At 39.5% G+C, this 26165-nt stretch overlaps 1 protein-coding gene across 4 annotated transcripts in view; it reads right to left on the bottom strand.

The window, feature by feature from the left end:
* The window catches only part of BAG4 (BAG cochaperone 4), a 42594-nt gene that overhangs the window by 12543 nt on the left and 3886 nt on the right, over window positions 1-26165 (bottom strand). For 2 of the 4 annotated variants that reach the window (XM_077849168.1, XM_077849171.1), the window contains exons 2-4: window positions 8531-8638; window positions 1401-1655; window positions 602-856 (exon numbers count right to left, since the gene is read on the bottom strand). In XM_077849168.1, coding sequence (XP_077705294.1) covers window positions 602-856; window positions 1401-1655; window positions 8531-8638 — 618 coding nt within the window. The remainder of the gene's footprint in view (window positions 1-601; window positions 857-1400; window positions 1656-8530; window positions 8639-26165) is intronic. The other 2 variants (XM_077849170.1, XM_077849169.1) reach the window with 2 other exon arrangements.

Genomic DNA, 26165 nt, shown 5'->3' with positions numbered 1-26165 from the left:
GATAGTTTTTCCCCTAAAGAGTTAAAACCTTTTTAAGATGAAAAAGGAACCCACCCACAGGCAAATGATGTTCAAATCTAGGGTTTAGGGCAGCCCTGGTGGCTCAGCAGTTTAGTGCCGCCTTCAGCCCAGGGCGTGATCCTGGAGACCCAGGGTCGAGTCCCATGTCAGGCTTCCTGTGTGGAGCCTGCTTCTCCCTCTGCCTGTGTTCTACCTCTCTCTGTCTCTGTGTCTCTCATGAGTAAATAAATTAAAAAAAAAAATCTAGGGTTTATACAATTTCACACTGGTATCATCTTTGGTCTACAGATGGAGGTAATAAAATATAATCTTTGATTTTGTTTAACATTCAGATAGTAGTACAACAAACAGTAAATGAACATTTCTCTGTCTTTTCCAAAAAAGATGTGAATCTAAAACTGCTCTAAAAAATAAAGTTTATTCAAAGAAAAAAGAAACCTGGTTAGGTAAAGCTATAGGCAGTAATCACCAACTTTTTGCAATTAGTCCCCATTTAACACACACTAATGCAGAAAATTTCCATGTTGTGCTCTCTCAATTACCCAAACATTGTAAGAACAATGTTTAGAAGGTCTCCTACCTTGGGCTGCTGGGGTGCTGGTGAAGGAGGTGACTGAGAGGAGGAGCTGCTGGCCCATGACGAAGTACTGTCATTCATGTAGAGATTCCCAGGTGGTGCTGAGGGTGCAGCTGAAGGCCAGGGGTAACGGGTTCCCATTCCATAAGCACCAGGAGAAGCCCATGAGTCCTCTTGTGGTCGTACAGTTGGTCCTGGTTGTGGAACACTACGATTACCATCCCCATAAGGATAATGAGGCAGGGCCATTCCAGGGTTCTAGATTGAGAGGAAGGAAATATGCTGGTCACTGCTAAAAAAAAAAAAAACCCTTAAAGTAACAAAAATACTCTAATATAAACAGACTGAGATGCTTCCTTTCTGCTTAACAGAGTATACATTAGAGGCTACTGGGCTAAGCCGTAGCATCTCTAATTAGCCATAGTTATTTCTCCAAGCCTTATAAAAAGCTTGGTTCCAAAGATATGAGGGGCAGATTCAGTGACAAACTCAGAGGGAAAAAGCTTAAAATTCAATGGCAAAAGCATAGCATGTCTGTCCCATGATATTATAAATGAGTGGATCCTTATGCTATAATGAAACACAAATATACATGATTAGAACTCCCTTTGAAGTGGACAGAAAAATAAACATGGTATCACTTGCAGAATTTTTTTTAAGTTCAGTGAAAGGCTTGAACTCATGACCCTGAAATCAAGACCTGAGCTGATATCAAGAGCCAGATGCTTAACCGACTGAACCACCCAGGCACCCCTCACTCATAGAATATTAAAATACAAAAACCCACCAGAAAACCACTCACCTGTGAAGCAGGATATCCTGAGACCTGCCCCCTAAGAGGGGCTGCTTCAGTCTGACAATCCTGCTGAGGATACAGCCAACGGGAGACTGGGGCTGGGCTGTTGCCAGGTGAACGGTAAGTGCTTGGAACCTCTGGGGAGTAATTGCTCTGAGTATATCCAGGTGTGTAATAAGCCCCAGAGTATGAGGCAGTATTTGCCCCAGGGCCAGTGGGGTATGGTGGGCCATATGCTCCATTTGTATAAGAATTCAAACTCTGTAAAAAAGCAAAGTTGAGAGAAAAAAAAAAAAAGATGACTGAATAGAAGAACTGAAATGCCCTGGCTTAGTACTAAACTTTAAAAACTTTGGTAAGGAAAAAGATCAGTAACTAATGAAAATATGAACTCCCTAAGCAATCTCTGAAGCATTCTTTCTCTCACATATTATGACCACATATTAAATGCAGATTATCACTGTAGAGTCTGTGTTGTAACAATGAGAGTATGCTGTAAAGCATGATGAAGTGATGACCTCAGAGCAGTGCTTCTCAAACACTTCCATAAGTATACCTAACAATTCTACCTAACAGCAGAGAACTTGTGCCCACTCCCTGGGAGGGGTTCTAGGAAACTGGTGGGAAGGGCTAGACAAAGAATAAATATGATACAACTGAGAGAAGAGAAGACTAAAGAGACAGACCTAGCTCTGTCTTTGACCTCTCTGAGCTTTAGTTTCTCCAATAAAATTGGAAATCATAAACTTACCTTGTAGGATTACCATGAAAATTAAATGAGATGATATATATATATATATCTCCATAGCATAGTGTCTGGCCCTAGTATGCTCAATAAATGATAATTATTTATAATATCACTGTTGTCATTATTATGGCAAGATCAAGAAGTGAAACCAGATCTGACCCCAAAGCCCACGTTCTTTTTTTTAAGATTTTATTTATTTATTTATTTATTTGAGAGAAAGAGAGAGAGAGAGAGAGAGGCGCAAAGACACAGGCTGAGGGAGAAGCAGGCTCCATGCAGGGAGCCTGATGTGGGACTCGATCCCGGGTCTCTAGGATCATGCCCTGGGCTGAAGGTGGCACTAAACCACTGAGCCCCCCGGGCTGCCCTGACCACAGTTCTTAATAGGCTATATTTTACAACCCAATTCCTCTTCAAATTGAATGAAAAAGTGTTACAGGTTCTAACCAATGTCTTTTTGTATCATGGTTTCTCAATTCAGAATGCTATCAAAGGACTTCAGTTTTCTTAGAATCTTGCCAGTTCTTCAAACTGTTAAACACAGCAGAGCTACCATATGACCAGCATCTCCACTCCTACATATATAATCAAGAGAACTGAAAAAACATATGTCCACATAAAAATAAGCACACAAATGTTTATAATAGCATTATTCATAACAGCCAAAAAGTGAAAAAAACCTATTTCTATCAACCGATGAATGGATAAAATGTGTTATATCCATAGAATGGACAGTATTTGGCCACAGAAAGAAACAAAGTAGCAGTACATTGCCACAACATGGATCAACATTATGCTAAAAGAAAGAAGCCAGTCACAAGATATCAAATATATGATTCTGTTAATATGACATGTCTGGAATAGGCAAATCCATAGAAATAACAAATATATTAAAGTTTGCCAGGGGCTAAGGGGAGAGAAGAATGGGGTGATAGGTACATTGTTTTTAACTGGGATGATGAAAATGTTTGGGATGATGGAAATGTCTGGAATAGACAATGAGGACAGATGCAGAACCTTGTGAATAAAATAAAAACAGATTAATTGTGTACATTTCAGGGTGAATTTTATGAAATATGGCTAAATTACATGCATATCACATTAAGCAATAACAATGCCTGCTTCTCAATTTCAGTCATAGGAATGCAGATGACACAAATACAATGTTTTTTTTTATTTTGTATCCCACAGTCTCCTATCAACCTTATCCTAAAGTTCATGTACACATAATCATTAAGAAAAATCAATTGCGGGAACCCTGGGTGGCGCAGCGGTTTAGTGCCTGCCTTTGGCCCAGGGCACGATCCTGGAGACCCAGGATCGAATCCCATGTCAGGCTCCCAGGGAATGGAGCCTGCTTCTCCCTCTGCTTATGTCTCTGCCTCTCTCTCTCTCTCTCTGTGTGACTATCATAAATAAAAAAAAAAAAATTAAAAAAAAAATCAATTGCTTTTATGTTTTTTTAAGTACATAAATCTTGCTCTAAACTTTAATAGGGGGACGCCTGGGTGGCTCAGCAGTTGAGCATCTGCCTTTGACTCAGGGCATGATCCCGGAGACCTGGGATTGAGTCCTGTGTTGGGCTCCTGGCATGGAGCCTGTTTCTCCTCCCTCTGCCTGTGTCTCTGCCCCACCCCCCCATGAATAAATAAATAAAATCTTAAAAAAAAAAACAACACTTTAATAGGCTCTTCTAGCTCAAAATCAATCTTAAGGGACACCTGAGTGGCTCAGTGGTTGAGCGTCTGCCTTCAGCTCTGGTTTTCATTCCAGAGTTCTGGGATCAAGTCCCACATCAGGCTCCCTGAGAGAAGCCTGCTTTGCCCTCTGCCTATGTCTCTGCCTCTCTGTGTCTCTCATGAATAAATAAAATCTTTTTTAAAAAATTAAAAAAAAAAAAAAAACTACAAGCTATTCAAGAGGGCCTGGGTGGCTCTCTGTGTCTCTCATGAATAAATAAATAAAATCTTAAAAAAAAAATCAATCTTAAAGGCATGTATCACCAAATTAATGAGAAAAAAAGGAAATGATTTTTTGGTAATGAACTAATTATTCAGCCCCATAAAGAAACTTATTTTTAGGGATCCCTGGGTGGCTCAGCGGTTTAGCACCTGCCTTTGGCCCAGGGCGCGATCCTGGAGACCCGGGATTGAATCCCACCCACATCGGGCTCCCGGTGCATGGAGCCTGCTTCTCCCTCTGCCTATGTCTCTGCCTCTCTCTCTCTCTCGCTCTCTATGTGACTATCATACATAAATAAAATTTTAAAAATACTTAAAAAAAAACTTATTTTTATTATTTCAGCCCCCACACCAACAGAAAATTAGAACAGAATTGAACATAGTATTTGACATTTGAAAACTATCAGGAGAATTACATTAGTATGCTTTATGGTGATCTGAAAATTTAATTCTGCAGAGAACATCAGTTTACAGAAAATTCTGACCTGGGTCTAAAATTCAAATTCTTTGAAAGCTGCTTAAATGCAGCTGCTTTAAAACTGTATATACTAGGCAGCCTGGGTGGCTCAGTGGTTTAAGCTCCTGTCTTCAGCCTAGGGCTTGATCCTGGAGTCCCAGGATCGAGTCCCATGTCAGACTCCCTGCATGGAGCTGCTCCTCCCTCTCCCTCTGCCTGTGTCTCTATCATGAATAAATAAATAAAATATTAAATAAACAAACAAACAAACTGTATATACTACAGAAGCACGTGGCTGGCTCAGTAGGTAGAGTGTATGACTCTTGATCTTGGGGTTATAAGTTCGAGCCTCACATTGAGTGTAGAGATTACTTTTAAAAAATTGTATATACTACATCATGTTTTTAAAAATTATTTTCAAAGGGCACGTTGGTGGCTCAGCAGTTGAGCGTCTGCCTTTGGCTAGGTCATGGACCTAGGATGGAGTCCCACATTGGGCTCCTACTCAGCGGCAAGCCTGCTTCTCCCTCTGCCTATGTCTCTGCCTCTCTCTCTGTGTCTGTCATGAATAAAAAAATAAAATCTTTTCTTAAAAAGTTTATTTTCAGTGGCGCCTAGCTGGCTCAGTTGAAAGACTGTGCAATTCTTGATCTTGGGGTTTGGAGTTTGAGCCCCACATTGGGTGGAGAGATTACTTAAAAATAAAATCTTTTTAAAAATTTAAAAATAAAAATTACTTGCATTTAGAAATATGGTATATAGACAGGAAAAAAAGTGGAAGGAAATATAAAAATGTGACAATTATTGCTTTACTAAGGTGGCCAGATGATGGAAGACTAACTATAAACATTTCCTCATTTCCATGATGATACAACCACTGTGACAAGTAATTTGGCTATACTTAATAAGCATACACACCAAAACCTCAAAATACCAAACCCTAGAGAAGTTCTTGCCTCAAATGTGTACAACAAAAAAGTGAAAACAATGTCAAGTAAAAAAGAAAGCTGCAGGAGAATGCTAATATGGAACTATTCACATCAAGTTTAAAAACATGGTAAATAATACTATGTAAACGCACATATTAGTAATACAGCATAAAAACACATATGAGATAATAAATATAACCTCAGGAAATAGAAAGAAGTATTTTATGTGACTTCAACTCTATTTGTTTTACTTCTTTTTAAAAATCTGAAACAAAGGCAGTCCGGATGGCTTAGCAGTTTAGCGCCGCCTTCAGTCCAGGGTGTGATTCTGGAGACCTGGGATCGAGAGTCTCACGTTAGGCACCCTGCATGGAGCCTGCTCCTCCCTCTGCCTGTGTCTCTGCCTCTCTCTCTCTTCCTCTCTCTCTCTGTCTCTCATGAATAAATAAATAAAAAATCTTAAAAAAAATCTGAAATTCTTTTTCCAAATGCGGCAAACTGCTGGACAAAAAGATGTACACATTTTCTGTTCTTTTTCAGTATGCTTGAAATATTTAAAATTAAATATTTGTCCTAAGAGTACAATTTTTTGACACCAAAAGAAAAAGTAACAAAAGTAAAAATAACAAGTAGGAACTACATCAAACTAAAAAAGCTTCTGCACAGCAAAGGAAACCACCAACAGAATGAAAAGGCAATGTACTAAATAGAAGAAAATATTTTCAAATCAGATATTTGATAAGAAGTTAATATCTAAAATATATAAAGAACTCATAAAACTCAATACTAAAAAAGCAAACAATCCTATTAGAATAGGCAGATGACCTAAACACTTTTCCAAAGAAGACCTCCAGATGGCCAACAGGCACCTGAAAAGGTGCTTCAACATCACTCATCATCAGGGAAATGCAAACCAAACCACAATGAGATATCACCCCACACTCGTTAAAATGGTTACTATTAAAAAGAAAAGAAATAACAAGTGTTGGTGAGGATGTGGAGAAAAGGGAACCCTTGAGCATTGCTGGTTGGAATGTAATTTGGTACAGCCACTATGGAAAGAAAAAAGTTTGGAGGTTCCTCAAAAAGTTAAAAATAGGGCAGGCCCAGTGGCCCAGCGGTTTAGCACTGCCTTCAGCCCAGGGTCTGATCCTGGAGACCTGGGATCAAGTCCCACGTTGAGCTCCCTGCATGGGGCCTGCTTCTCCCTCTGCCTGTGTCTTTGCCCCTCTCTCTCTGTGTCTCTCATGAATAAATAAAATCTTAAAAAAAAAAAAAAAGTTAACGATAGAATGATCCAGCAAAGCTACTACTTATAACATATCCAAAGGAAACAAAAACACTAACTTGAAAAGATACCTGCATCCCCATGTTCATTGCAGCATTATTTTTTAAGATTTTATTTATTCGAGAGAGAGAGAGAGAGAGAGAGAGAGAGAGAGAGGGCAGAGACAGGCAGGGGGAAAAGCAGACCCCATCCAGGGAGCCTGATGTGGGACTCAATCCCAGGACTCCAGGACCATGCCCCGGGCCGAAGGCAGGCACTAAACCGCTAAGCCACCCAGGGATCCCCAATTGCAGCATTATTTATAACAGCAACCTAAGTATCTATTGATGGATGAATAAAGAAACTGTGTATATATAAACAATTTACTATTATTTGGCTATAAAAAAGGAAATCTTAAAAAAAAAAAAAAAAAGGAAATCTTGCCTCTTTCAACAACAAGGATCAAAATAAGTCAGAGAAAGACAAATATCAGGGCACCCGGGTGGCTCAGTCAGTTGTGCATCTGCCTTCGGTTCAGGTCATGATCCTTAGGTCCTAGCGAGAAGTGAGGAATCTGCTTTTCCCTCTCCCTCTGCTACTCCCCCTACGTATGTGCTCTCTTTCTTTCAAATAAAGTAATTAAAATCTTTAAAAAAGAAAGAAAAAGACAAATATCCTATGATTTCACTCATATGTGGAATCTTAGGAAAAAAAAATCTTACATTCAGAGAACAGACTGATGATTACTAGAAGTGGGACCAGAGGTACAAATGGGTGAATGGAGGGTCAAAGGTACAAACTTCCAACTATAAGTCATGAGGATGTTATACACAGCATGATGACTATAGTTAATACCGTACTGCATACTTGAAAGTTGCTAACAGAATAAATTGTAAAAGTTCTCATCAGAAGAAAAAATTGTAATTATATGTGGTGACAGACATTAACTAGACCTAATTGTGGTGATCATTTCACAACATACACAAATAGCAAATCATTACATTATATACCTGAAACTAATATAATGTTACATGTCAATTATATTTCAAAAAAAAAAAAGTCAAACTTAAAAAACTAAGTACATGGGATGTCTGCGTGGCTCAGTGGTTGAGCTCCTGCCTTGGGCCCAGGGCGTGATCCTGAAGTCCTGGGATCAAGTCCCGCATCGGGCTCCCCGCATGGAGCCTGCTTCTCCCTCTGCCTGTGTCTCTGCCTCTCTCTCTGTGTCTCTCATGAATGAATTAAAAAAAAAAAAAAAATCTTAAAAAATAAAAATAAAAATAAAACACTAAGTCATTTTATATTTTTTGTTTCCAGGTCCTAAGAAGTAATATATTATGCCTTAAGGTATCTTGTATAGATATTTGCCTAGATATTTCTTTACTTCTGAGTCAAAAAGGAGTCAAAGGATAATTCTATCAGACTTTATTATTCTATCCTTTATTAGGATAGAATCCGATAAATAACAAAACGCCACACACTGACATCTCCGCGGGTTTTGAAAATAAACCAATACATTAAGAAAAAAAAACCTAGGTCACTTGTTGGTGGAACATCCAACTCTTGGTTTTGGCTCAGGTCATAATCTCAGGATCCTGAGATCAGCCCCCAGGTCAGGCTCTGAGCTCAGCCTGTAATCTGCTTGAGATTCTTTCTCCCTCCCTCTCCCTCTGTTTCTCCCCCCACGTGACACACCTCTCTCTCTCTCTCTTTAAAATAAATAAATAAAATCTTTTTAAAAAATTTCAGGAAGTCTGTCAATTTTAGTTCATACCTGGCCTTGCATTTCCGGTCTTACAGGATATGTACTTGGGTATGGAGCTCTATGTCGTGCAGGAGAATTCCAATAATTAGAATTGTAGTTAGAATAAGGTGGCTGGTCCTAAGGGGGAAAAAAAGTCACTTTTAATAATATTCTCATATCATATTGAAAAGTTGATAGAGGTAAGTATAATTATCAAAAAAAGAGCAAGAGACAAAAAGCAATAGAATCCTACTATAAAATCACTCATTATTAAATTATTCTCATATCATATTGAAAAGTTGATAGAGGTAAGTATAATTATCAAAAAAAGAGCAAGAGACAAAAAGCAATAGAATCCTACTATAAAATCACTCATTATTAAATTCTCATCAAATTGATGCAGAAATATTATATGGTAAATCACATATCCTATAACAAAGCAATTATTGACTATCTATTATAGCCTGTTCTTATGCATTATGATACCAAATGATATATAACAGAATTCTACTATGCCAACATGAATAGCAAAACCAGAGACCTAAATTCTTTTATCCTCTCCAATCATCAACCCCATATCAAATTCATTCATTCATTCATTCAAGATTCTATTATTTATTTAAGATTTTTTTGAAAATTTTATTTATTCCTGAGAGACAGAGAGAGAGAGAGAGAGAGAGAGAGAGGGGCGCACACAGGCAGAGGGAGAAGCAGGCTCCATGCAAGGAGCACAATGTGGGACTTGGTCCCAGGACCCAGGGATCACGCCTTGAGCCGAAGGCAGACACTCAACCGCTGAGCCACCCAGGCATCCCCATCACTATAATTTAATTCGCACAAGATTATAGTTTCTTCCAATGTTAGAAGCAATATTTGCCTATCTTAAAAACTTTGGAGCTTGAAAATATTACTTCTAAACTTTACTTCAAAAACATACATCTGCAATACTCCTTTGCCTGCCACATTAGGTTTTTCCTTTACTTTCTGATATGGCTACATTTCGGCTGGCAGCCTACAACTAACTCAAGTATCAGGAATTGATAAAGACCAATTACCACTCCAAGAAGAAAGTCTAGGGCAGCCCCTAGAAAGTCTAGGGCAGAGGTTTAGCGTTGCTTCAGCCCAGGGTGTGATCCTGGAGACCTGGGATCGAGTCCCACGTCAGGCTTCTGGCATGGAGCCTGCTTCTCCCTCTGCCTGTGTCTCTGCCTCTCTCTCTCTCTCTCTCTGTCTCATGAATAAATAAAATCTTAAAAAAAAAAAAAAAAAGAAAAGAAAGTCTAGCTATGACATTAGTCTCTACAGCTTTGCACTCCCACTGAAGAGTTAATACAATGATTTGCAATAAGCCCATAAAAACTTTTTTTTTTAAAGATTTTATTCATTTATTTATGAGAGACACAAAGAGAGAGAGGGAGAGGCAGAGACACAGGCAGAGGGAGAAGCAGGCTCCATGCAGGGAGCCCGACGTGGGACTCGATCCCAGGTCTCCAGGATCACGCTCTGGGCTGAAGGCAGGCGCTAAACCGCTGAGCCACCCGGGCTGCCCCCATAAAAACTTTTTAAGGGGGATCCCTGGGTGGCTCCACAGTTTAGCGCCTGCCTTCAGCCCAAGGCATAATTCTGGAGTCCCGGATCGAGTCCCACGTCGGGCTCCCTGCATGGAGCCTGCTTCTCCCTCTGCCTGTTTCTCTGCCTCTCTCTCTCTCTCTTTTTCTCTGCCTCTCATGAATAAATTTGCTTTGAACTTTATAGTTCTAGTTTTAAGCTTAAACAAAATCTTCAGATTGTTTAATAAATTCACTGGCAGTTGTAATCACAGAGAGTTTAATTATCACCATCTTGGCTTAACTGCGCTACTTATCAGTTTCTTTTTTTTTTTTTTTTAACATTTTATTTATATATTCATGAGAGATACAGAGAGAGAAGCAGATATACAGGCAGCAGGAGAAGCAGGCTCCCCGGGCCCGGGGAGCCCAATGCAGGGCTCGATCCCAGTGAGCCAAAGGCAGAAGCTCAACCACTGAGCCACCCAGGTGCTCCTACTTAACAGTTTCATAATGCTTTGTTTTCAAAGCACATAAGTATTCCATATGACGTTATACAAACTAGCCAAGTAGCATCTCCTTTACATAATACAGAAATATAGCAAGATTAAAAAAATTTTATGGGCAAACTTCAGATCATACCTACTAAATTTCTCAAGCAGGCAGATGCCCCTAATTAATGCCCTCCCTTCCTTTTCCTGGTTAAAGGGTAAGCATTTGGCTAATTGTTCTCTCCACCAAGAATTTGAATCTTAGTAGTAGAGACGAAAAAACAAGATTTGAAGCTGACTCACCCCAGCAGTGGTGAACTAATATCTAAATCTCCAGAACTGGGATCCCTGGGTGGTGCAGCGGTTTGGCGCCTGCCTTTGGCCCAGGGCGCGATCCTGGAGACCCGGGATCGGATCCCACGTCGGGCTCCCGGTGCATGGAGCCTGCTTCTCCTTCTGCCTATGTCTCTGCCTCTCTCTCTCTCTCTGTGTGTGACTATCATAAATAAATTAAAAAAAAAAAATTCTCCAGAACTGCCCTGGTTTCTGTTCTCTCTTACCAACTCTCTTTGGTCCCCCACATTTTCACTACTTCTCCACTCTTCTATCCCTCACCCCACACACGTCCTCACTTCCTTCCTTACTCACCTTCCCAGTCCTTTGCCTCTGCTTCCCTCAGATATACTTGCCCTGCAAAAACCCAACCCAGTTTATTTTTTTTTTTAAGATTTTATTTATTCATTCATGAGACACACAGAGAGATAGAGGCAGAGACACAGGCAGAAGGAGAAGCAGGCTCCATGCAGGGAGCCTGATGAGGGACTCGATTCCTGGGCCAAAGGCAGGCGCTAAACTGCTAAACTACCCATAGATCCCCAAACCCAACCCAGTTTAAACCCAACTGTTCACTAACTTCACATCTGCACTTCCTCTAAATACTGGTGGAGAGGGGCAACTGGGTGGCTCAGTGGTTGAGCATCTGCCTTTGGCTCAGGTCGTGATCCCAAGGTCCTGGGATCAAGTCCTGCATCAGGCTCCCCACAGGGAGCCTGCTTTTCCCTCTGCCTATGTCTCTGCCTCTCTCTCTGTGTCTCTCATAAATAAATAAAATCTTATAAATACATACATACATACATACATACATACATACATACTGGTGGAGAGAAACACTATAAGCTCTTTGGTTTCTCTCTCAATTAGAGACCACAAATCTCAAGTAGACAGGACTGCCTACCAACCATACCACACTTCCTTAGGATGTTCATCTCACTCTCCATAACAATTATTTTACTCTTCTTGCCCCCTCAAATCTCCAATATCCTTTTAGCCCACCCCTCATTTTTTAACTGACAACTTTATCTCATATTCCACCTAAAAAAAAAAAAAAAAAAAAAAGGAAGAAGCAATCAGAGAGAAACACCATCTTCCTACTTATAAATCAAATGCACCCTATCTACCACTGTCTTCCCAGAAAGTGTGATGTGCCTCTGGCTCTATTAAAGGCCAATCCTGGGGCAGCCCGGGTGGCTCAGCGGGGTAAGTCCAGGGTGTGATCCTGGAGACCGGGGATCGAGTCCCACGTTGAGCTCCCCACATGGAGCCTGCTTCTCCCTCTGCCTGTGTCTCATGAATAAATAAAATCTTAAAAAAAAAAAAAACAAAACATGAAGGCCAATCCTTTCCCCATAGGTGTGTGGCCCACATAACCTCTTTCCGTCTAAAGAATTTCATTCCTGTAGTTAGTCTATCTTTCCTCAACTCTTCCTGGTTGAGCAGATCATCCCCATTACAACACAAACCTGCCCTTAAGAGTATCCTAAGCAAATATTTAAATATATATTTAAACTACCATAACAGTGCAGCAAGTGAGTGGCATACCAATCAGTAAGATTAACAATAACCTACCCAATAATTGCTAAAAATGAATGATAGGGAATCCCTGGGTGGCTCAGCGGTTTAGCGCCTGCCTAAAGAGGTATTCCTCTTTTGTATGCCTGTCCTCTACCATGAGGCCAGCATTTGCCATATAGAAGCTGTGATTTCAGTGTGAGTCCCAGAATGAGAAGACACACAGGCAAACCAACCTAGAACCTGGAGTCACTACAGCAAACTCACAGAACACGAGCAAGAAATAAACACTTACTGTTGCAAGCCACAACTCTTAGTTGTTTTTTACTACAGGAAAAATCAGAGAATCCAATAACTAAATATCAAGTTGGTAATATAACCATGCAGGAAAAAAGAATTATTTCAAATGACTTTTAAATTATAGTACTTTTACTGTACATCTTCAGTGGAATATACTCTCAGGATAAGCTGAACTGCAAAGAAACCTAAACCTGGGGGCGCCTGGGTGGCTCAGCAGTTTAATCAGCTGACTCTTGGTTTAGGCTAAAGTCATGAACTCAGGGTCTTGGAATCAAACCTAGCACTGGGCTCCCCACTCAGTGGGAGTGTGGTCAGCGAGAGCCTGCTTGAGATTCTCTCTTGTCTGCCTCTGCTCCTCCCCACTCCACTCCTTTTCTCTCTCAAATAAATAAATCTTAAAAAAAAAAAATAAATTTAGAAATTTAAACCTGTACTCATTAGTTAAGCTAGTCAACATAGCAGCATTATTTTTATTAACATCTTTACTGAGATAATACACAATTTGACCATTTAGATTGTATAATTTAACAGTTTCTAGTATATTCACAGATAAGTACATTATCAGTTTTGGAACATTTTCAAAACCTCAAAAGGATACACTGTTACCCTTTAGCTATATCCTCCTATCTCCCCATTCCCCCTGCTCTATGCTACTACTAATCTACTTCCTAACACTATAGATTTGGTTATTCTGGATATTTCATATAAATGGAATCACATATAATATCTTGTGACTGGCTTCTTTCACTTAGCACAATGTTTTTGAGGTTCAACTATGTTGTACCATGTATCACTATTTCATTCTTTTTTGTGGCCAAATAGTATTCCATTGTACACAAAATCACATTTTGTTTACCTATTCATCAGTTGATAGACATTTGTATTGTTGCCACCTTTTGACCACTATGGCTAATGCTGCTATAAACATTCATGAATGATTTTTTTTATGTGAATATACGTTATCTTGGATACTGGAATTGATAGGTCATATGACAACTGTGTTTAACAATCTGAGGAACTGGAAGCTGTTTTCTAAAGCAGCTACACCAATTTACTTTCCCATTAGCAATGAATGTGTTGAGTTCTGATTTCTCCACATCCTCATCCATACTTGTTTTTCTGTAGTTTTGTTTTTTGATAGCCATCCTAGTGGGTGTGGAATGGTATCTCACTGTGGTTTTGATTTATGGTTCCTTCATGACTAATGCTGTTGAGCATTTTTTTCATGTGCTCATTGCCCATTTTATGCCTTCATTAGAGAATTATCTATTCAGACGTTTTGCCAATTTTTAAAGTGGGTCATTGATATTTTTATTGTTTAGTTTTAAGAGTTCTTTATAGGATGAACTCAGCGGTTTAGCGTCGCCTTCAGCCCAGGGCGTGATCCTGGAGACCGGGGATCAAGTCCCACATTGGGCTCCCTGCATGGAGCCTGCTTCTCCCTCTGCTTGTGTCTCTGCCTCTATCTCTCATGAATAAATAAACAAAATATTTAAAAAATAAGTTCTTTATACATCCTAAATATATTTAGTCCCTTTTCAAATATATGATTTGTAAACATTTTATACCTTTTCACTTTCTTGATAATGTCCTTTGAATTACAGAAGTTCTTCATTTTAATGAAGTCAGATTTATCTGAATTTTTCTCTTCTTGGTTGTGCTTTTGGGGTCTTATCTTAGAAAACTGTTAGGCAGGAAGCTAGGCATGAGCAACAGAGAAGGATGGACCTCAGACATCTGACAGAGAGTCCCAACCGAGGACTCCCCAGGGAAAACCACATTCCACCCATCTAGCATCAACTTGGAGTTACTACATCCTGGAAGAGGAGGAGTTCATTTTGCTGTGCTTGTCCTTATTCAACCTGTCTCTAGAATAGAAATAATGTTGCCATTTCCTACCCTATTCAGCCATTTCCACTATGTCTTGGGAAAGGACATGTGTAGTTCATTATATTATGTAATGCAGGTCTGTCACTCAAATATTGCGACCTAGGACCCACCCAAAAGAAAAAATTGATACAAGTCCACACCCCAGAAGGAGTTTCCAGGGCCATTGTCTCTCTTTTGACTGGCCTGCTGCTCCCCTGCAGTGTGCTTTAATAAAACTTTGTTCTGCTTTCCTTTTACTTTGCCGTACTGTAATTCCTTACTGAGGCAGCAAAAAGAACTAAGGCTTCTTTCTTTCCCTTTACATCTAACTCTTGGTGACATAACCACAGCCAAATCCAAAGTAGTGAAGATTTACTCTTTATTCCTTCTAAGAGTTTTATAGTTTTAGATCTTACACTTACGTCTATGATCCATTTTGAGCTTTTATATATGAGTCCAACTTTATTTTTTTAAAGATTTTATTTATTTATTCATGAGAGTCACATGAAGGAACAGACATAGGCAGAGAGAGAAGCAGGTTCCACGCAGGGAGCCTGACGTGGGACTTGATCCCGGGTCTCCAGGATCACACCTGGGCTGAAGGCGGCGCTAAACTGCTGAGCCACCAGGGCTGCCTGAGAGTCCAACTTTATTGATTAGATATGGCTATCCAGTTGTCATGGTATTGTTATGTTGTGCCACAGACTATTCTGTCCCTCTATTAAATGGTCCTGGCATCTTCTCAAAAATCACTTGACCACAGACACATGAATTTATTTCTGGATTCTCAATTCTATTCCATATAGATGTATAGGTTACACATGTCTTTTTCTTTCTTCTTCTTGCCTAATTGCCCTAGCCAGAACTTCCAGGATAGTGTTGAGTAGTAGTGGCAAGGGAAGATATCCTCATCTTGTTCTGATCTTAGGAAAAAGCATCTAGTCTTACATCAATAAATATGCAGTTGGCTATGGATGTTTTATAGATGCCCTTTATCAGATTGGAGAAATTTCCTTGTATTCCTGGAGTCATTTTATCAAGAAAGAGTTTTGGATTTTGTCAAATGCTTTTTCTACACCTATTGAAATAATTGTAGAGGTTTTATTTTTTTGATTAATATGGTATATTGCATTGATTTTCAGATGTTAAACCAACTTTGCAGTCCTGGAATAAACCCGACTTGGCCATGGTATATAATTCTTTTTATGTGTTGCTGGATTTGTTGTTTATTTGTTAGGATTTCTGCATCCGTATTCCTAAGATACACTGGCCCATTTTCTCTTCTTGTGATGTCTGTCTGGTTTTGGTATCAGGGTAATAATGGCTACACAGAATGAGTTTAGCAGTGTTCTCTCCCATTTCTCAGAAGTATCTGTGAAGAATTGGTGTAACAGTTCTTTAAATGTTTGGTAGAATTCAGTAGCTTACCTGGGCTTATACTTTCTTTGGGGTAGTTTGTTTTGTTTTCTTACCAATTTAATTTCTTTACTTGTTATAGGTCTATTCAGATTTTCTATTTCTTCTTGAGCTAGTTTGGGTAGTTTGTATCTTTCCAGAAATTTGTCCATTTCCCCTAAGTCACCTAATTTATTGATATACAAGTATCCACAATATTCCATTATAATCTTTTTTATTTCTGTAAGATCAGTAGTAATGTTCCATCTTTCATTTCTGATTCTAGTAATACAAGTCTCTCTTTTCCTGTGTGAATCTAGCTAACGATTCATCAGTTGGGTTGATCTCTTCAAATAACCAGCCTTTGGTTGCACTGATTTCCTTTACTATTTTTCTATTCTCTCTTAGATTAATTTCCACTCTTCAAGATCAAGAGTTGCACACTCTACCAACCAAGCAGCAAGATGCTCTGCCACTCTTATTATTTCCTTCCTTGTGCTTGCTTTAGGTTTAGTTTGCTCTTCTTTTTCCAGTGTCAAGATGGAAGAGTACAGTACTGATTTGAAATCATTATTCTTTCTTTTTTTTTTTAAAGATTTATTTATGTGAAGGGGGGAGGAGCAGAAGGATAAGGATAAGCAGACTCCACACTGAGCCCCAAGTGGGGCTTGGTCTCACTACCCTGAGATCATGACCTGAGTCAAAACCAAGAGTCACATGCTTAACCAACTGAGCCACTCAGGAACCCTGAAATCATTATTCTTTCTTAATATAGGCATTTATACCTATAAATTTCCTTCTCAGCAGTACTACTTTACCTTCATCTTAGGAGTTTTAGTATACTGTGTCTTCATTTTCATTTATCTCAAAGTATTTTTTAATTTCCCTTTTGATTTCTTCTTCAATCTGCTAGTTATTTAGGAGTGTTTTATTTAAGGGACGCCTGACTGGCTGAGTCAGTAAAGCATGAGACCCTTGATCTCAGGGTTGTAAGTTTGAGCCCCATGTTGGGTGTAGAGATTACTTAAAAATAAAATCTTAAAAAATATATTAAGGAGTGTTATATTGAATTTCCCAAGGTCTTTCCTACTACTATCTAATGTTTTTACATTATGGCCAATTGTATTATTTCTATCCTTGTATATTACGATTTGTTTTATGGCTAGCATATGGTTTATCTTGAGAATGTTCCATGTATACTAGAGAAGAATGTATATTCTGTTGTTGGGTGGAGGGTCCTATAGATGTCTGTTAGGTCTAATTGGTTTACATGGTTGTTCACATCTTCTATTTCCTCATTAATCTTATATCCAGTTATTCTATCCATTATTGGAAGTAGAGTACTGAAGTCTCTATTGGATTGTCCATTTTCCCCCTTTGTTTTTGTAAGATTTTGCTTCATGTATTTTGGGTATTTTGTTATTAGATACATATATTTTTATAGTTATTTTATCTTCCTGATAGATTACCCTTTTTATCATGTCCCACTTTATCCCTAGAAACATTTTTTGTTTTAAAGTTTACTTATCTGATACTGTATCGCTACTAGTTTTCTTCTAGTTACTGTTTGCATATTTCTTTTTCCTCTTTTTTTTAAAAAAGATTTTATTTATTTATTCATGAGACACACAGAGAGAGAGAGAGAGAGAGAGAGAGAGGGAGAAGCAGGCTCCATGCAGGGAGCCTGATGTGGGACTTGATCCCTGGTCTCCAGGATCACACCCTGGGCCAAAGGCAAGCACTAAACCACTGAGCCACCCAGGGATCCCCCTTTTTCCTCTTTTTACATTTAAAATATTTGTATCTTTAAATCTGAACTGTGTCTCCCACAGAGCTAAGAAGGAAAAACCTACTACTCCTGTTTTTCCTTTACTCTTTTGCTATTACCACATTCACAACACTTCTGATATCAGATGTGAGATTTTTTCCCCCATGCTAAGTAATTCTGCAACAGCAGCTGGCTGTCCTACAATTAAACTATCTACCTGTAAATAGCATCAGATCTCACACGTTAGGGGCTCAGTTCCATGGTAGTGCCCCCTACCACTTCAGATGCCAATCTGAAGCAACAGGTACCCAGGTCTCCAGGTTACCTACAATTTATGTCTCACGAAGCTACAAAGTGGAGGTTCCCATGACCTCTACCCCCTCGAATTTGATTATTTGCCAATACATCTCACCCAATTCAGGGAAATACTTATGATTACCAGTTTGTTAAAAGGATATGACAAGGGCAGCCCGGGTGGCTCATCGGTTTAGCGCCGCCTTCAGCCTAGGGTGTGATCCTGGAGACCCGGGATCAAGTCCCATGTCAGCTCCCTCCATGGAGCCTGCTTTCTCCCTCTGCCTGTATCTGTGCCTCTGTGTGTGTGTCTCATGAATAAATAAATAAAATCTTAAAAAGAAAAAAGGATATGAAAAGATACAAATGAACAGCAGATGAAGAGATACACAGGGCAGGCAAGCTCTGGGAAGACCCCAAGTGCAGAAGCTTCTGTCCCCATAGAGTCAAAGTGTATCACCCTCCCAGTACGTGGATATGTTCATCAAACTGGAAGCTCTCTGAACCCCAGTGTGTTTGGATTTTTATGGAGGTTCCCTTACATAGGCATGATTGATTATTAACTTCATTTCCAGCCACTCTCCCTTCTCTGGAAAATGAGGACCAGAGCTGAAAACTCTAAATATCTAATCTTATGGGTTGGCCTTTCTGGTGACCAGCCCCAGGAGACCACCCAGAAACATGTTATTAGAACAAAAAATAGTTTTATCATCCAAAAAATTCCAAGTGGTTTAGAGCCCTGTGTCAGGTACTGGGGTCCCAGACGAAATATTAGAACAAAAGTACTCCTAGTGTTCTTTTCATTTAGGAATTTACAAGAGTTTCAGGAGCTCTGTGTCAGGAACCCAGGACAGAGAACAATATACATGTTTTTTTCTATTATCTCACAATAGCATATAGTTGGATTTTTTTAATCTTCTATATCTCATATCTGTTTTTGTTCCTCTATTTTTAACTGCTTTCTTTTGCCTTAAGTAATTATTTTCTAATGTAACATTTTAATTTCTTTAATGAGTGTGTGTATTTCTTTCCCTGATCACACCTAGCTGTTAAAGCTCCACACCCTGGGATATAAATTGTTCCACAAATTGATCCAACCAAACTTGGGCTTCTTGGAAGAGACATGTCTCAAAGTTAGTGTTTAAGATTTGTTCTAACCCCAAAAGGCTTCTCCCAGCTACGTCTTTTCCCTGGTTCCCTCTAGCAAAGTAGGTGGTCTACAGTTTAGACTATATGCCCAATGAATCTGCCAATCTCCTCAGTTGCCTTTCACAACAACCTCCACAGTTTTCAAGAACATCTTTAAGCTTCAGCTTCTCCACACCACACTCTGTTGCAAATAAAGTCAGTTCCTTTGGGAAAAAGATTCGGAGCTACCTGTTTTATAGCCTGCTTCTGCCTCCAGATAAAATATCTGAGCCATATTCTGCAGCTGGGTTGGGGACAATAGTGTGCTTCTCTGGGACACACTGCTTTAAAGAGCTGAGCACCTGTGGAGGAAAGGGCAGTAGCCTCAGGGATTCTCAGCTTGCCTTACAAGCCTTACAAGCCAGGGTAAGGGTGATCAGAGCCCTAGTATTCTCTGCAGTGCCTTACCCAAAGTAAAGCTTCCATCCTCAAGTAGGGACTGGCAGAGGAGGGAACCAGATTACTTAACCACACTTGCCGGAAACTTGGCCTCAACAACAATAGCTGGGGGCAGGATAAGAAATGTTGATGTGCTGCCCCTCCCAGGATAATCCTCTGACTAGGAGCTAGAGGAAGAGGGAGCCCTGTTTTCTTGGCTGTACTAGTCTGGAATAGAGTTTGTCTCACTGCTCTGAGAGAGGGGAGAAATGGAGAAGGTCCTGGATCAAACAGCACAGATTCTCACTGTTCTCCCTGAGTTTGAGCGAATTTTCCAGAATAAATGCTTATTCATTTGCTCTATATCCTAAGACCATTTACAGAGAATTTAACTGTTTTTTTTTTTTTTTTTAAATAACTTGCAACAGTTTCACTGGGGGAGAGGGTCCACAGAGCTCCTCACACTGTTATGTCAGAACTAGAATCAGGCATTATTTGGGGTTCATCTTATATATTATTGTAGGGTTGTTCAAATATTTGTAATTATCCTAACATTGTTAGTAACCAAAAAAACTTAATACAAGGGAAAAATAATAAAGACAAAGAAGCAAAAATAATGTTAAGTTTGAATTAATATAAATATGAACTCATTTACTTTTCTATCTTAAAAAAAAAAAAAAAACCTAATTCCAGGGGAACTGGCTAGCTCACTTGGTAGAGCATGTGACTCTTGATCTTTGAGTTCAAGCCCCACGTTGGCTATAGACATTACTTAAAAATAAAATCTTTTGGGGGCAGCTCGGGTGGCTCAGCAATTTAGCGCCACCTTCAGCCCAGGTCATGATCCTGGAGACCCGGAATCGAGTCCCACATCGGGCTCCCTGCATGGAGCCTGTTTCTCTGCCTGTGTCTCTGCCCCTCTCTCTCTCTCTCTCTGCTTCTCGTGAATAAATAAAATCTTTTAAAAAATTTAAAAATTAAAAAAACCTATTTCATTAACTGTCCACGGAAAGGGTCTAAAAATAGGGATAATATAATCGCAATTGATATACCTCGCATCCAAATTTAATTTCTGTAGCAGTTATGAAGCTATGGTCCCACAACTCCAAACACAGGCTTTTATAATTGGCTCCATGATGCAGAGGATTAGGAGTCCAAACATTTCTCTTTTGCTGCTTACTATTTGGTTCTGTCAATAGGAGGCACTAGGTAGAGGAGAGAAGGGACTTACATGCTCCTTCCAGTATGCTTTTTTGTTGTTTCTGTCATTGTCAGCCTTAGCTACATCCTTAACCCTGGAGGGACAGTTAGTAGCAATCTCCAGATTCTTCTAGTTTTTCAGAGCTCCCTTGGAGAGATCAACACCAGCGAGGCAGTGTCTTCTCCTGGGTTCCAAGTCCACCAGGCCATTCTTCTAAATTTGCAGGTTATAATAACCCAAACTCTTCTCTTTATTCCCCAGCCCTAGGAACTGTAGCTGTTTCCAACAGTTACCATCTTCCATGTTACCTCCACTTTCCTTTTGCCTTTTAGATCTCCAATACCCACTTCACTAATTTCCTAAAACAAATTATTTTATTCACTTTTTTAAAATTTATTTATTTATTTGAGAGCAAGAGCAAGAGAGAGAGAAGCAGACTCCCTGCTGAGCACAGAGCCTGATGCAGGGCTCAATCATAGGACCCTGAGATCATGACCTGGACTGAAATCAAGAGTCAAACAAACACTTAATCAACTGAGCCCCCCAGGTGCCCCTAAATTCTCTCTTTTAAGAGAACTAGTGTAGGTTCTGTTTTCCTGCCTGGATCCTGACATATATGCTTCTAAATATAATCCTCCATTTAAAAAAAAACAAAAACAAAAATCAAGGTTTCTTAAAAGAATAGTTGATTATATGTCTGGACAGAATATACACAAAATAAGTCTAGCACACCTTGTACCAGAAATCAAGGAAGCTGTCAAAAATCAATGAGCCATGTCAAAAGGACTCAGAAGCCAAGAAGGGACTCCCATTCGCATGATATGAAATCATTTAAGCAATAAAAATAATGACTGTAACTGACTGAAACACATTCAAAATACAGAATATATTTTATTCATGTATACATACATATATACACACAATACAAATGAGATGATACCTAACAAAGGAGAAAGTTAATTTTCTGTAATTTTAATAGGGTTTATGAATGAATTAAAATTAAATCTTCCATCTTATCCTAGGAATCTTTTTTTTTTTTTTAAAAGACAGGTCACAGGCAGCCCTGGTGGCGCAACGGTTTAGCACCGCCTGCAGCCCAGGGCGTGATCCTGGAGACCCTGGATTGAGTCCCACATCAGGCTCTCTGCACGGAGCATGCTTCTCCCTCTGCCTGTGTCTCTGCTACTCTCTCTCAATCTGCATCTCTATGAATAAATAAAATCTTTAAAAAAAATGTTAAAAATAAATAAAGACAGGTCACTACCTATATGATCATGGCAGTGCTTACATGACTGCATTTATCAAAACTCACAGAACTATAGGTACAATTTACAGAATGTAAATGTATCCTAATGTTTAAAATGAAAAATAGATTGCTGTCCCTGGCCACACCACCCTGAACATGCCTGATCTCGTCTGATCTCGGAAGCTAAGCTGGGTCAGGCCTGGCTAGCTTTTGGATGGGAGAATGTCTTCAATGAAGTGGTAAGAATTACTAATTTTATTAAGTCTTAATAAAAAGATTGTCTTTGCTTCTTTTTTTCCTCCCCTTTGGACAAAATGGAGCAAATCTAAAAATATCCCCAGTAACAATGAAAGTCTGCAGCTCAAGGCCCTCCTAACATGACATAATTCTATGAAATAGCATTTGATTTCACAGGAAGCTGGCTGAAGCTGATCTCTGTTTTATAAAACCACTAGCCAATGTTATCATGTGCTTAACTCTTTCCAAACTTTTATCTGTTGTCTGATGGTGATGTAAACTAGACAAAGATGAGAAAAGGTTTTCACAACAGGTAGTAATTAATGTGACTTAAAGTTCTTGTGGAACTGGAAGTTTGATCAAAATTATGCAAGAAGAGGGGCACCTGGGTGGCTCAGTCAGTTAAGCATTTGCCTTCAGCTCAGGTCATGATTCCAGGGTCCTGGGATTGAGCCCCTCATCTAGCTCCTTGCTCAGCAGGGGAGTTTGCTTCTCCCTCTTCTTCTGCCCCTGCTCCTTTGCTCTCTTTTCTCTCGCTCACTCCCTGTCTCAAATAAATAAAATCTTTTAAAAAAATTATGCAAGAAGATAATAAGTTCATTTACCTGTCTTTTGAGAAGAAATAGCTAAATCTCAGATGAAGGCTGAAGTCAACTCCTTTCATATTTATCCTAGAATTAGTTTTGTAGTACATGCATGATTAAATTTACAAAGTGACTTACCAACATGCCTCCAAAATTAACCCCACCCCAAACAAATCTAACAGAAGAATCTGGGATCCCTGGGTGGCACAGCGGTTTGGCGCCTGCCTTTGGCCCAGAGCGCGATCCCGGAGACCCGGGATCGAGTCCCACGTCGGGCTCCCGATGCATGGAGCCTGCTTCTCCCTCTGCCTGTGTCTCTGCCTCTCTCTCTCTGTGTGACTATCATAAATAAATAAAAATTAAAAAATATATATATTAAAAAAATACTTAAAAAGAAAATAACAGAAGAATCTGACTAGTGCTGCTACTAAGTTCCATTTACAAATTTGTTTATCTTGCTTATAAGAATTAGACAAAAATTATTCAAAATATACATTAAAAATTATTTTTGGCTATACATGCCTAAATCACTACAAAAGCATTTTATGTACCTATGTTCACCATTATCCCAAATTTTGATTTTCAATCTCATTTGGATCTTTTCATGGTTCTTTATAATTTCCCCACTTTCCTGTGGCACCTGGGTGGCTCTGTTGGTTAAGTACCTGCTTTCATGACTTGGGTCATGATCCCAGGGTCCTAGGATCCAGTCCCATATCAAGCTCCCTGCTCCTCAGAGAGGCTACTTCTCCCTCTCCCTCTGTCTGCAGCTCCCCCTGCTTGTGCTCTCTCTAATAAATAAATAAAATCTTAAAAAAATAAATTTCCCACTTTCTCCCAGCACCTGTTTCAAATATTTATCATACCAAGTTCTCAGCTTATCCCATTCCACTTCCTCTCTTCTGTGATGACCTAGCCTCCTACTCCACCAAGGATACCAAGAGCTACAAACTCCTTTGATGTCCCTCCCCTCTACCTCCAAAGTGATATATCCCCCGCTCTAGCTTGGAAGAGGTTTTCCAGCTCTTCTTCATGTCTTCACATCCCTCTCTCCACAAGCCATATTCCATTGTTTTGTGCCCATCTTCCTTCTTACTCTCCTCTACTTACAAACATATTCAAACTACCTAATCCTAAAAATTCTTCTCTCAGTCCTGGTTCACAGTCAACTATCCACTTTTCCATTTACTGACTTCTGGAAGTATGGTTTATACCAGTTGTCGTGGCATCCAAACCTCCCACTATTTTAAACTCCCACCACTAAAATCAACAAAACCCTTTTAATTGCCAATCCAATAGCATCTTTTCAGTTCTCCTATCACTTACATGCAAAATAATTGTGTCCTTGCTTGGTTTGCATTACATGACTTTCCTGATTTCCTTCCAAGCATCCGTTCTTTGTCATCTATTCTAGACTCTCAAAGATCTACCATTACCCAGTTTGGTAATTCAAATATGTTTATATTTGATGACGCTCAAATCACTATCTCCATCCCCATCACCCACCTGACCCCACATCTATTGTTTTGTTCCTACCGACAACTCCTAGATGCCACAGACTCTAAAATTTGGCATCAAAAAACAAAAATAAAAATAGAAAAATCACAAACTTCTCTCTAATCAATCACATACAATCCAACCAGATCTTAGCACACAGTAACCACAGTGAATAACTGGCTTGCAACAGAAATGAAATAAATGCAGTACGTAAACCCTTGCTAAGCCTTTTTTTTTTTTTTTTAAGCTCCTCTATTAACCAATCATTAGTTCTTCTGGTACTAAACTAAACTATATCTTCCCATAAAAACCTGTTCCTCTTCCTGTTTTTTTTTTTTTAGTACTATGAAACATTTATTCCTAGGAAATACTAAAACCTCAGAATCACTTTCTGTTCCTCTGGCTTCCCTCACTTTTAATTGATATATACCTTTAAAAATGTCTTTTTTTTTTTTTTTTTTTTTAGGATTTTTATTCATTTATTCATGAGAGAGACAGAGAGAGAGGCAGAGACACAGGCAGAGGGAGAACCAGGCTCCATGCAGGGAGCCCAATGCGGGACTTGATCTGGAGACCCTGGGATCACACCCTGAGCCAAAGGCAGATGCTCAACTGCTAAGTCACCCAGGCATCCCTAAAATGGCTTTCAAACCTATGCAACTTGTTTGGAAATGCATTCAAAAAGTAGGATAGAGGCACCTGGCTGGTGTAGTCAGAGGAGCATGTGACTCTTGATCTTGGGGTTCTGAGTTTGAGCCCCATATTGGGTGTACAGATTACTGAAAAAATTTATTTAAAAAAGTAAGATAGATGTGATGAAACAGGGATCCCTGGGTGGCGCAGCGGTTTGGCGCCTGCCTTTGGCCCAGGGCGCGATCCTGGAGACCCAGGATCGAATCCCATGTCGGGCTCCCTGCATGGAGCCTGCTTCTCCCTCTGCCTGTGTCTCTGCCCGTCTCTCTCTCTCTGTGACTATCATAAATAAAAAAAAAAAAAAAAAAAAGATGTGATGAAACAAATATAATAAATGCTAATTACAGAGTCTAAGTAGTGGCTCTATAGGTATTTACTGTGTAGTTCTTTCAACTATTCTGTATGTTTGAAAAGTTTTGTAATAAGATGTCGAAAAAAACCTGTGTACATTCATATTGTTCCAATGCTTGCTTTTTTCTTTTTTTTTCTTTTTTTTACCTCTCTTCTGAACTACTCTAAGAGCATAACTAAGCTGTTTCCCCAGTCTTTCCCATTGTAATCACCCTCCAAGATGGCTCCCAATGATCCCTGCCTGCAGGTATTTGCACCTTTGTGGAGATGGCTCCATATTATACTGGAATTGGTCTCTATGGTCAATAGCATACAGCAGAAGTGATGGGCTATCACTTCTGAGATTAGGTTGAGAGACCGCAGCTTCTGGATTCCAGATCAGTACTCTCTGATAATTCATTCTAGAGTAACATGTAGATCACCTAAAGATCCTGTTAAAATCTGATTCTGGAGGGTAGTTAGGGGCAGGGCCTGAGATACACCCTTTCCAACAGGCTCCTAAGTGATGCCAATGCTGCTAATTCAGGGACCAAACTACTGTGCTCTAAATATAGCTACCAAGGAAAGGAAAGAAAACAGGCACGGTTAGATTTCCATTTTCTTCCCCTGCCACATTTAAACATGTAAATATAGAGTCAAGTCTTTGTAGTGGTTCAGTGCAACATCAGCTCAGTACATTCAATACCACAGAGCAGTGCTTCTCAAACATGAATAGGCATACGAATCCCTGGGGAATCTTACTAAACTGCAGCATTAAGTCTGGAGCAGGCGAGATCCT

This window comes from Canis aureus, chromosome 15 (genome assembly GCF_053574225.1).
Source record: "Canis aureus isolate CA01 chromosome 15, VMU_Caureus_v.1.0, whole genome shotgun sequence".
Lineage (NCBI taxonomy): Eukaryota > Metazoa > Chordata > Mammalia > Carnivora > Canidae > Canis > Canis aureus.
The sequence above is the reverse complement of the archived record's forward strand: the minus strand, read 5'-3'. Positions and strand labels throughout refer to the sequence as shown.